Below are 13,265 nucleotides of genomic sequence, written 5' to 3' on the forward strand. Positions count from 1 at the left end.
CTGAAATTCGTTCAAGGAAGAGGTTGCAGGACCCGTAACATTCTAAACAATTCGTTTAAGTATGGCAACTGCTAAACAAAAACAGACATAAAAACTTTGACTACATTTTCTGAAATTTTTGGGAGTAGCACAAGACTTCTTAATTTCAACATGGTTACCTTAGAAGTACATTTGTTGAGACTGCAACATACAATTTTGTGGATAAAATTGTGAACAGCTGGAAAAATGGGTACGTCCAAAGCATTTCATATCTTAGACTATCAAATGTTATTATAAAAGTTAGAAAGAGATGGACATGATGGATCCTCGTTAGACTGATTAAAATCGTACACCTAATGATGGATGGGAGAAAATATTCTACGGAAGACAGCAGTTTTCACCTAGGCATTGCAAAGGGCGGTGCTATGTGACCAATTTGGTCAGTGAGATCCTTCGCAACGAGTCACACCTTGTAAATTTTGCAGACGACTTAAATCTGTTAATGATAGCAGAAAAATTGAGGCATACTTCCGTAGGCTTTCACGACCGGTATCGTAACGAATGAGATCTTCCGGGCTCTTAGGCGCAACAGTCGTCGCACTACAATCTTAGTCTACTGAGGATGACTGCCACAGTAGCAGTTGAAAGCTTTGGTAGGAAAACCAGTAGACCACAGGCCGATAGCCCGGAAAAACTCATTAATGCCTTAATTTTTTACTGCACAGACTCCGAAGAGATCCCACTTCGTGCATAAATTGATTTTTGAAGTTACCAGTAGAAATAAAGCTAGAAGACTGACTGATTTTTTGCTTAAAGGCAATAATCTTTTGGCCGTCCATCTTCTTCTTAAAGTAGGTAATTAATAATAACAAAAACAAATGTGTAGGCAACAGTTTGCTTTTTTATTCCATTGTATAAAATATGTGCTAGTACTGTTACTAAAATATGAAATAACCAAATTTAGATAATGTTGAAAACCTATGAAGGGATTACATTATTATTTTTGTGCAGCGCTTAACTTTTTAACTTTGACGATTGAATTTTTTCCGGATCGAATTTTGATTATATCGAATTACATCTTGTGTCCTGCCTCGCGAAGATGATTAGAAACTGCTAGTATTGTTACTTGTCAAAATAAGGCGTTCTTTTAATCTGGTTGATTTGATCGGAGGCATTTCGAGCATCCAGAAATACAACACTGAATTGATTGAGGGTCTCTTGCGGAATTACTTTTGGAAAACAAGAGCGATTAATAACATAACATTAATATTAGGCCTTTTCGCCTCTAGGTCAGTCAATGAAAATTTGCAAGTTGCATGACAAACGTATTAAATAATCTACCAAAAGAATTTTAAGTATTAAATATTAATTATTAATAAATAATTTTTTTTTGTTTGAACTGTTTGAGATGTTCATTATTCATTTGTTATAAGATGTATATTTACTTAATTCAATAAAGACATTTATTATTATTATTATTATTCACATTTACAATTTCACAGTTTTCCTAGTGCGTCAAGCTGTCACATCGGTCTATTGACAAGATGAAGAGCTTTCTGATAGCATTGACAATGCCTTTAGCGCCGCATTGCAAAGATTCCGCTTACAATACTGCATGTGTCTAATGTAACTGATTTTTGAATTGGCAAATAAAGTTTAGGTTCTAGATTAAGTTCTTCAAGCTTTCATGCTATCATTAATAAACGATCAATAAAACATTAATTGTTTACGAAGGATAATAATTATTGTAACAGTTCAATATGTCCTCCGCTTTCAGGAATACAAGTAGTATAAAAGGTTTCTAAGTACATAATGACGTTTCTAACAGATTCAGTCCCATTTAAATATCCGATACCTTCTATTATCAACGTTTAATTTCTCGCCAGTTGAGGGTTTGTGTTTGTAGACTAAATCTTTAAATGTACCCCATAGGAAAAAATCTAGTGGTGCTAAGTCGTAACTCCTTGGAGGCCAGGCCAAAATTTTAGTTGAAGTTGTAAATATGGACGTATCTGTCCAAATAATATTAGCAAATATATTTTCTGAAAAGTGTCTCTCCAAAACATTGTTGCAAAAATCTAACCTGATGTTGTAATCCTGTTGCTCTAATTTCTGACAGGTGTTTATTTGAAGACACGTTCGAAGCTTTGTTCTTTTGACAAATGGCATTTGACACGAGAACGTGTTGCATATTATACTTTTTCTACGACCGTTAGTTTTTGGATACATTTTGGCAAAACAACAGGAATACATTCACTGACATCTCGGTCAGAACTGACAAATGTCAAAATTCAAAGCGTGGGAAATAGCTCCGAAAACATCCGATAGCTCCCAAATCCGTGCGGTAAAATCCCAGAAATGTCCGAAGTGGCTCGGATTCGTGGGAAACGAAACTAACGTGGTAAAATTACGCTTCCCGCACGCTAGATCGGTGTGTCATTAGGTATTTTACAGACAGGAGTAGAAAAAATATTTGAATTATGACAGCAGTCAACAACAAAACACGCGTCCAAGGAGGCAGCGTTCTAGCACTTGTTTTGTTTAAACGCCGTCATAGCCAGCTTACACTAACTGAATTTATATGGCAACAGCATATTATTTGTGATGGACAAATGTTTAAAAGGGAATATATCGAAAAATAAAAAAAATATTTGGCATATACAACCTTAATGTTTAATGCTAAATATGACAAAATTATAGAAATAGGTAGTTTCCTTTAAAGAAAAAGTTTTTTGGCAGTTTTTTTAAATTTATTTTTAATTTTATTTTTCGCGTTCCCTGTGTTAATATGTATTGAAATTTATTATGAAATTCGTTATTCGAGTCCTTTCTCTACAACAAAAGTGAAATAATAAATGCTTCCGAATGAAGAAATGGGAAATTAAAAATTTCAAAGACAGTTGGACTACGACATTATACATAAAATATTTCTAGAATTTTGTATATAATTCAAAAATGAAGCAATATTATTAAACACGCTCTATATAATGGGTTTTTTTTTTCGATGTATAGAACTTTAAGTTGGCATTACTGTTCAAGATGGTGACCGATTTAACAGCTGTCAAGTGATTTATTCTCATGGCAATTCATCATGAATAGACTCACGCCTGAACAACGCTTGCAAATAGTGCAATTTTATTTCGAAAATAATGGTTCTGTGCGGAATACGTATCGCGCACTACGTCCATTTTATCGTCGACAAAATCGTCCATCAAAGCAGTTAATTCGATTAACTATGGAACGTTTTCGCACCACGTTTACTCTTATTGATAACTCGAATCCCCAGAGACCCCGTACGGTGCGTACATAAGAAGCTATTGCTGCTGTAGAGCATAGCATTGAGGAAGAGTCCATCCGACATCGAGCACAGGAATTGGATCTGTGTCCATCCACTTTATACATCCAGAAAAACTGACTGTTTGGTGCGCTTTATGGCCTGGTGGAATCATTGATCCGTACTTCTTCAAAAACGATGATGGCCAGAACGTTACAGTCAATGGTGATCGATATAGAACTATGATTACTAACTCTTTCATTCCTACATTGCATAACTATGATGTCCAGGACATGTGGTTTCAACAAGACGGCGCAACATGTCACACAGCTCGTGCCACAATCGATGTATTGAAAGACACGTTTGGGGACCGCCTAACTTCACGTTTTCGACCTGTGAATTGGCCTCCAAGATCTTGTGATTTAACACCGCTAGACTACTTTCTGTCGGGCTATGTAAAGCCATTGGTCTATGCGGATAAGCCACAAACGCTTGACCATTTGGAAGACAACATTCGCCGTGTTATTGCCGATATACGGCCACAAATGTTGGAAAAAGTCATCGAAAATTGGACATTCAGATTGGACTACATCCGCGCCAGCCGTGGCGGTCATATGCCAGAAATCATATTTAAAATGTTTATCTTTCGGATAAATAAAATTCATGTCAATCGAATAATCCATCGTTGATTTATTGCAACTTAAAGTTCTATACATCTATAGTTTGCGTATAGGTAGTGTCCCAAGATAAACGGCCCACCCTATACACAAAGTAGAATTTAATTGCAGTGCATAAGCTTTTCTTACAAAGTGCTATAAGTAGTTTACATACATTTTGAAAACATAAAAAAAAATTGTCTCTGTCTCAGTCTCAGTGAAGATGGAAGTTTCAAGCAAAATTGGCAGGTATGGTCTGTTCATAGATATAAGAAAGTAACCAATTGCTTTTGAATGGGATTATCCAAGGGTGGTCATTAACATACAATGCAACAACATTATTACCTAAAATTGTATCCCTGATATAATAATAATGATAATTGTGTGTTTTTTTTTTCCAAAATGAAGAATTTTTTCTCGTAAAAGCTTTTCTTTCTATTCCTTACCAGCCTATTATCTTTAGTTTTACCAGTCGTAGACCTATCTTGTAAATTTTCATATATTTTCTATTGTTGAAACAAATATTTAAGTTCCCTTGTTGATACATCATAGCATAACCAATTGTGGACATTTTAATAAAACATGTTCTTTGACTCGCCTAGCAACCAATAATGTACTGTTAAATCTTATATATTGATTTGTCAGTAAAATGGTTGCTAGTTTTGGAAAGCTGTAGCTTACCTGAACTTGGTTGTTTTCTATAAAATTTATATTGTTTTCATTAAAGTGATACTTACTTATATGGTCTGTTCATACATATAAGAAAGTTACCAATTGCTTTTGAATGAGATTATCCAAGGGTGGTGATTAACATACAATGCAACAAGATTATTACCTAAAGTTTCGGAATTTAAATTCAGGTAAAATTATGGTCCGTAATAGAAAATAATTTTATACCTACCTGTGTTTAATATTCTTTAATTTGGGATACTACTTAGTTTAAGTTTATTAGTAATCATTCTTATTTCGTGTGTAATACAGCGTGTGTTGAATCGTGTGCGAATTATACAAAATATGTGCGAGTCTAGTGTATCTCAGGAGATGCTCCCACCCAAATGTATTCTATTGACACTAAGGAAGTTGTAAAAAATGTTTATTTGACTCTCATTGAACGTGGTGCCAGCAAGCAAGCATCTTTAGAAGAAACGGCCATATTGACGAAAATTCCAACATCAACTATTTGGAAAATTGTGAATAATCCTATTTCAGCGAGGAAAAAAAGAAGCGACGCTGACATTTTCTCGAGTGTAGATGAAAGTGATCAAGATGTAATACTGCGTAAAATCTACCAGTTATACGAGAAACAAAGCTTGCCTACATTAGATATCTTAATTAGGGGGCTTGAAAAAGATGAAACCGGTGTTAACTGTGGCAGAACTACCTTATGGAAGTGTATTCAACACATGGGTTTTAGATTTAAAAAAATTGACAAAAGGCAAGTTTTAATGGAATCTTTTAGAATTCGGAAATGGCCACTGGAATATCTAGAAAAACTTAGGATTTACAGACAACAACAAAGGCCAATTATTTACTTGGCTGGGCAAATTCTGTTAAACATATAAAAAAAGCAGAACAATCGTATATCCATATTGCAAATAATATAGAACAAATAATAATTAGAACAGGCGATGATACTGATAGTGACACTGATATATTATGTGAAAAATTATAAGTAATTTAAGTAGGTAATGAAAATAATTTGTAATTTTATTTTAGATTTAAACATAAATACATACGTAAATAAATAAATATTGTTTAGTATCTTTCCTCACAAAACACCAAATAATTAAATTCTAAGCAACGTCCGGACCTGTTCGGCCATATTTCATTCTTACAGTTTGCACAGGTCTTTCCTTAATTCGTATCATTTAGTCACTTAAAAATAGACTTTAAGAATAAAAAGTAATACTGTAGTCCTATTTCCTTTTTTGAATTTCTATTCAGACTTATGAAGTAATCAGGTTGAGGTTTATTTTAGTATAGATAATCGTAAATTCTTAATGTTTTAACGACGAAGTTGGGATAGGTGGTAAGACTAAAATCTACACAGTATTACAGATTTCACCATTTCCTTTTTGTTTTTGTGTTTGAACTACGTCGGACATTTTCGATTCTTTAATCACAGGATTTTGTGAAATTATTGCCATGGATTGCCATTCACTTACCTGACGCTTCTCAATTCTCATAGGCCCGTGACAATTCACTCAGTGAATTGTCACGGTCTGATCGCGCCAAAACAAATTCTTTACTAAAACGCCGTTTATTAACCTACTTGCGTAATATGCTATTAATTTTAATGGGCATTTCAATTTTTAAACGAAAAATCTGGCCTTCCCCTCCCTTTATAAGAAATTATGGCTAATCCATCGAAAATGAAGTGATGATGACGTCGTCATTGAAATCTCGTTTTATTGTGCAGCGGCGGCGTTCTGCCGATGCCCGTCCTGAGTCAGTGCCGGTATTTCCAAGGTTGTCGAGGTCCCGCACAAATTAAATTAAACAATTTCTTTAACGCAAAATTGTCTGCCGGGCATGAGCGTTCAGTAGTATAATGGTCGACGGATATAAATAAACAACTCGGTACTCACTCCGTACGTGCAATGTAAACTCGGACAGTGCGTCGTAATTTTAGTGATCGTTTGGCTGACCGGGCGTTTGATCGATACGTATCTGCAATTTTGTGCGATGGATCGGACTTTTTTAGTTTTCATATTTTACGCTCTGATCGGTATTGTTTTGAACCGTAAGTTCGGCTTTTTTGTACCTAACAATCGGTTCCTAAATCAGGTATTATTATTAAAGGAACGTTGAATAATTGTGACAAACAATAACAAAATTAACATTTGAAAAATACTTTCACTTGCTTGGAACTTGGCAAGTCATACCTAAAATAATCGTCGAAAATGCCATTTCTAACAAACTGAAGAAACTCATATAAAATGCATTGTTATCGCATTCAAGGTAGTTCTCAACGCTGACAGTTTTTTCTTGTAGTTGTATTGAGAAAAAACAGATGACGTTTATATATAGAAACCATTGTTATAGCACGTAATCTAGCACGAATGGCTGTTTTCATTTGCATAGCCTAAATCAGCAAAAAATACAATAGATAATATTTACTTACGGAAAACAAAATCCGACCTCAATAAAATACTTAGAAGTCCATTTACACTTTTAATGGAACCATGTGGACTAATTATGCAATTATACTAGCAACATATCTTGGGCCAATGAAGGGACTCGCACTTTTCCGAATGTTGCTATGATCTATTAGAATCATTCTTCTCATATATACAGCGTATGTTCGCTACTACGTTGGTGAAAGTATTGTCCAATTTCCATAGAGAAAAGAAGAATTTATCTCGACAACACCATTACTCCCAGTATAACTGACTATTACAATAGGTGTAATAAAAATTATATAAATTAAATTTAAATACATTGATAGCCAATCTCAAGAGATTTCTTGAAACTTCTAAAAAGAGTTTTGCAGAATACGAGACTATCCCAAATTTTATTTTTTGAACTCCTTTTTTTAACTAATAACTGATAGGATTTGTTTTATATGTGTGTGTTAATGTAGTTGTATCCACATCGATATACCTAAACAGACATTTTTTTAAATGACTTGTGAAAACAACCATTAATTTCCACATAGCCAAACATTTGAAGTTGTTTCATCTCATTATTCGTTTTAGAAATAGGGCTGATAAAATATCATTGCCTTGGAATGGTCAAAAATTTTGTGATTAGTTTTTGATATCCCCATATCAAAATGACTACCAGTCATCTTGAAATCATTCCAAGCTGACCCAAACGCGCGACGTGACGTCATAGAGAATATTTTGCAAACTAGGTTCATTCTGTCCATGCGCAATTTTAATTTGGTGGTTATTCTTTTAGACATTTTTGTTTTTTGCCAAAAATTCGGGTCCGCGCAACATCTACTACAACTACTGTGATACTATTTAACGATTTAACAATTTGCGAACGTCCAAAGAGAGAGAGAGAAAGAGATGACTGCTCGTTTTTCTTTAAACATCCTGGGTCGAGATATGAAGGTTATCGTTTTGTTTTGTTGGTGATTAGATCGAATAATTAACGTCTTGAACAGCGCCCTGTACGTCGTTTAGGGACTTTTGCACGTCTAAATGCAGAAGCAAAAAAAAATGTAAGAAGAACCTAAATTGATGATGATCCTGGTAGAAAAAAAAACTATCGGCCAATACATTATTGTGCTACTCGCAAATGAACAGAACCTCGGTTTATTTGCATATAAGAGAGTATATGATGGAGAGAGAGACAGAATGTTTATGGCAACAGAGTCAGAGGTGGCGTTGGTAAATATCCCAGCAGAGCGCAGCGGTGCATCCTGGGAAAGTTATTTAGTTAATTTTATAAAATTTCTTTATTTATTGAAACAAATTATAGAAATTATTTTTACCAAAATGTGTCACGCCATTTTGCTTGTTAATGCATCTTAACGGTAATATTATGAATTACACCTCTGAATTGTAATAAAATCAACTAACCTTTATCTGCCTTTAAATTGTTAAAACCAAATGAACGACGATTATACAGAGTGTGTCAAAAAACATGTGCCATCGCTGGATGGAAGATTCCTCACTTTTCTCGGATTCTGCTTCGTTTCGTAGCTACAGGGCGGTAAAGATTTTTTGTTTTTATTTACGGCAAAGTTATCCAAAACGATTGAAGTATTACAATAAAATTTAAAAGGTAAAAGTAAATTGGTACATATTTTACTACAAAAATACAAAAAGATTTTGGACAGCATGACCATGGACTATCACTGCAATACTTTTCTAAAAATACCTGCCCACCACAGACTTTTTTCTTTGATTGCTAAATTGAGAAGGCTGTAAATATCTTTTCATTTTTAAATATTTTTAAGGCCTTTAATTTAAACTAATTAATTGGTGAAAATGGCTCCTTGCAGCTTGATTAGTGTTTGTACCGCTGTGTTATAAATAAGTGCCTTTAACTGTCGACATAAATAAAAGATTCAAATCAGCAGATCTTGGTGACGAGAGACCTCCGCGACGAACCCATCAATGACCAAAAGATACTCCCTAACATAAATATCAAAATGCGCCAGTGCCCTAACTTGTTGGAACCAAATTCCATTTATCACTAATACAGGTAACACAAACAATAGAAAATTTAAATATGATGATATGGTAGAATAATGAGACTAGTAATGCGATTTCCAGTAATACCAGCGAAATATTCATAGAAAACTGATACGACGAGTTCGCTACTATTAGTAAATGGAGATTTTCATCGGGTCAGCTATGTAAGTTTTGAAAAGTTATAATTTCCTTTCTTGTAAATGACAAGACTGGTTTTCAACCTTATGTAGACAGAACTGACAAAATTCCTGCTTAACTCATTACTGGCCGCTGATGTAGTAATAAGTCATCTTTTGTCCGAAATTCAGTAGCCGCTGACGTTACGTTATTTTTTGTTGTTTTTTAGTTAAAATCCAGTAGCCGCTGACATAGTAGTACGTTTTTTGACAGAACAACTTTGTTTGTGCCATCAAACAGTCGATTTATTTTAAGTGGTTTTTTATCAATTTTGAAATAAATATAGATTAATTTATTATTTAACCTGCTTTAGAATGGAAGAAGACTATTTTGAATAATATTTGCAATGAGACTAATGAGTTTTATGCTGATATATTATCTGGGCATGAAAATGATACAGATGATAGCGATGATTCAGACATTGCAATAAATACTAAAAGAAAAGTTTTACCTATTGTATTCCGGAGGTACAGAGTTTGAAAACGAAAACATATACAACAATTACAAATGATAATGCTAAAGTATTTCCAAAAAATCCTGAAAATATACAAGATACAGTGGATTTGTTTATTGGCGTTGACGGGAAACAAACAGGTATTCTATGCAACATATTCACAAATATAAATCAGTGAAAAAGATTAAACAATGGACAGATGCAACAATAGCCGAAATGAAGAAGTTTCTTGGTTTGAATATTTTAATGGGGCAGGTAAGAAAAAGTAATACAAAACGATTGTTGGTCTACTGATTTACATATTGAAACCCATTTTTGGCAAAGTTATTCGCCGAAATAGGTTTAGACAAATATTACAATCATTACATTTTTGTAATATTGATGAAATGCCAGAAAACGCAGATCGGCTCTTCAAAAGTGAACCAATAACAGAATATTTTTTAAATAAATTTATTATATTATCAATACCTTCCTTATAGTCATGTTATAAGAAAAAGTCTAAAATGGACAAAAAAGGCCTTTGTGTTTATGTTGAACTGCGCATTATTTAATTCATTTGTGATATACAAGGAATTGAACCCGGCAAAGAAAATAAAATGCACCTCTTATTTACTAGAAACTGCTAGAAGTTGGGTAGATAATCAAGAAAATGTGGGTTTAGAAGCACAAGTTTCAGAAGGCCCATCAAAAAGAGCTACTCCTGAAGATCCACCAAGTAGGCTTTCAGTAGATATAAAAACACATAGGCTTGGAAAACTTAAAAGTTCGGGGAGAAAAAATTCCACAGAAACAGTCCAAAGTTTGCAAAATTCAGGACATAAGGAGAGAAACTTGCTTTATCTGCGGATATTGTGAAATTCCTCTATGTGTTGGAAAATGTTTAAGGACTACCACATTAAAAAAATATTAGGTACTTTTTGTTGTTTGAATTGTTTGTTTTATTTAATTACTATAGTTTTATATGAATAAACGTATATTATTATTTTGTTTATAGCTTTACTCTTGTTTAACACATAAAGAATCAATGGTATTAATTTAAACATAATACAAGATATAAATTTTAGGGGCTCTTGGCTTTGTATCCTGGCGGATAATGCTGACAGGGCCTGGTTCTGCGGCGGTGCGATTAAGAATTTTTCGCGGCCAGTTATGAGTTAAAGCGATAGTCTCTTGGTAAAAAAATCTTGAACACGTGTGAAGTGTATGAGTATGTGTAGGGCTTTAGTTGCTGCTATTGTCAAATTATGTGAACATATTTCTTATTTCGTTAGAAACAATTGTAGTGGATTACGTTTCACTGCATTGAGAACTGCCTCCTCAGTTTCTCTGCAGTCTGCAGATATTTCGTCTTGATAAATTCTAGTTGCTTTTCTTACATTGTGCCTCACTTCACCATAAATTAATAACATATCAATTAATAATGTAATGGCAAAAGAATATTTTAAAGGTGTGTAATTTTTTATATTTCATTCCTCACAACCCAAATCAAAGACCCATATGTTGAGATAAAGAAAATCTTATTTTTACGTAGGGAATTTCCCCATCATCGATTTTGAAACTTTTTTTTTTGAAATCGAGTGTTTCACATAAATTTTAAGAAAAACACTTTATTAAAGTATCTAGTCTAAGTATCTAAGTAGTTTAATACATATTTCTTAAATTTTAACTGCGCCAAAAACTTTTTCCAATATTTTTTTTCGATATTCTGATAAATAACATTCTTATATAAATATATAAACTAAGCAACAAATAAAATATTTTGTGTTTATTAAAAATGAAGGTACCTGTAGAAGTTTTCGATGATGGAATATGATTAATGGGAAAATCTAATAATTGGATCAGGTTTTTCCGTAACCTATACATTTATAAAACGTCAATGAAAATTATTATTATAGGTAATTACGGACCTGATCTCAAACGAGAAACATGAATTTCCGAGAAACTCGATAGAAATGCGAGATAGCTGCAAGTGTTAAAGATTGACCTATCAAAGCGTAAATAGTTGTATAGAATATTATATGCAAATCATATGCAGACCAACTGATTTTCCGCAACATATTCGACCTCCAATATTATTGGCATTTTATAAAAATTCACATTTTCTCCAAGGCATGCTTTTTGCGGACATATTCCATAATTTTTGTTAATTAAAACAGGTCTTCAAAATAAGCGATGAAGATCATCATACCTTCCATTGTTTGAATTATTAGCTTGAAACGTCACTGTGCATTTATTGTCAGGTTCTACTTAGAAAATAAAAGTGAGTTTTCTTTAGCTTTTACAGGTCTTTTGGTCAACTTTGATATCTATATATCTATGTATCTATGTATGCCCTAAAAGGAATATTCCGTATTTTAAAATTCTATTATAAACATAATTAAATTTATAACTTATGTTTCAATCTTTTCCGAATAAAAATTAATTTTAACCAATCTAACCAACTTCTACTATTGCAATGTTACCACTCACTTGTCTAGTTATATGACGCAGAGTGGCAACAAACCTTTTTTGCGACGTCCCAATAACTTGGTAAATACTTATTAAGAATAGTTGTTGTACTTTATTACGTAAGGAAATACATAGCAATCAAAAACGATAGAGACTTATTAAAGTGACATTAGTGACATCGTGACATCTATTATAATCACCGCCAACTGTGTCGGCGAGCATAATACCTGATAGGCTTTTGCATTGCAATTATTATATAATTTAAACGTACGTTTTTGTAGTTATAACATTAAAAATAAATTTTCGTTAGTAAATAACATGTGCATTGATAAATTCGGAATAATACGCAGAGATGATCACTAAGGTGGCCAACTAGCGCATGACCTTGACCTGAGACAAAAGCTAGGTATATAATAAATTTTAATAGGATGTTACTCAAATTTAACAGGGCAAGAGATCTCTTAACCTTGAAAATAAATGGACAAGTCAAAAATCAGAAAACCTCGAAACTTACCAGCCAAAGGACAGCCATTACCCGTTTATGACGAATTACTAACTTATCTCAGGAACTAGAAGATATCCAACAAAAAGTTAAATATAAAAGTTGCTTAGGTTAATTTGAACTTTTAATTTAATATATTTTTATGTATACAGGTGAAACGCCCTGCATTTTAATGCATTTAACTATGTACGGCAATTAAACGCAACAGTATCTAAGTTTTATTTCAAATTCTCTTTTCGTATATTTGTTTTGAAAAACTTGTATTTTTAAATAAAAAATGTTGCCGTGTTGACGTACTTCGTGCATCTCATCAGTTTTCCTTTTTTTTTACTGGAAGCCCCTGTATATTATGCGCTGAAAGGCGAATTCAACTATATATAATATGACGGGTCTACTCAGCACATTTTCGAGTAAGCCCTGTAGAAAAATATGCAATCTATAGAGATGATACGTTTAATTAAAAATTGTGATGAAGTAATAGTGTTATTAAGAAAAAGAAGTGTAAAATAAGATGGAACTTAGAAATACAACAAACGTAATATAAAACAAATTTACTAACATGAATTATCCTAAATAAATCAAATGACCAACCATTATTTAAGATGTTTTATATGGCCTCCATTTT

The 13,265-nt window shown here is 33.2% G+C and overlaps 1 protein-coding gene across 2 annotated transcripts in view; it reads left to right on the plus strand.

The window, feature by feature from the left end:
• The first annotated feature begins 6,367 nt into the window (after nt 1-6,367).
• Nucleotides 6,368-13,265, plus strand: part of LOC132701574 (serine protease easter-like) — a 33,370-nt gene continuing 26,472 nt past the window's right edge. For both annotated transcript variants that reach the window (XM_060669643.1, XM_060669650.1), the window contains exon 1: nt 6,368-6,652. In XM_060669643.1, the coding sequence (XP_060525626.1) occupies nt 6,595-6,652 (58 nt within the window). In that variant the 5' untranslated portion in view covers nt 6,368-6,594. The remainder of the gene's footprint in view (nt 6,653-13,265) is intronic.

This window comes from Cylas formicarius, unplaced genomic scaffold (genome assembly GCF_029955315.1).
Source record: "Cylas formicarius isolate icCylForm1 unplaced genomic scaffold, icCylForm1.1 PGA_scaffold_10__41_contigs__length_53128322, whole genome shotgun sequence".
Classification (NCBI taxonomy): domain Eukaryota; kingdom Metazoa; phylum Arthropoda; class Insecta; order Coleoptera; family Brentidae; genus Cylas; species Cylas formicarius.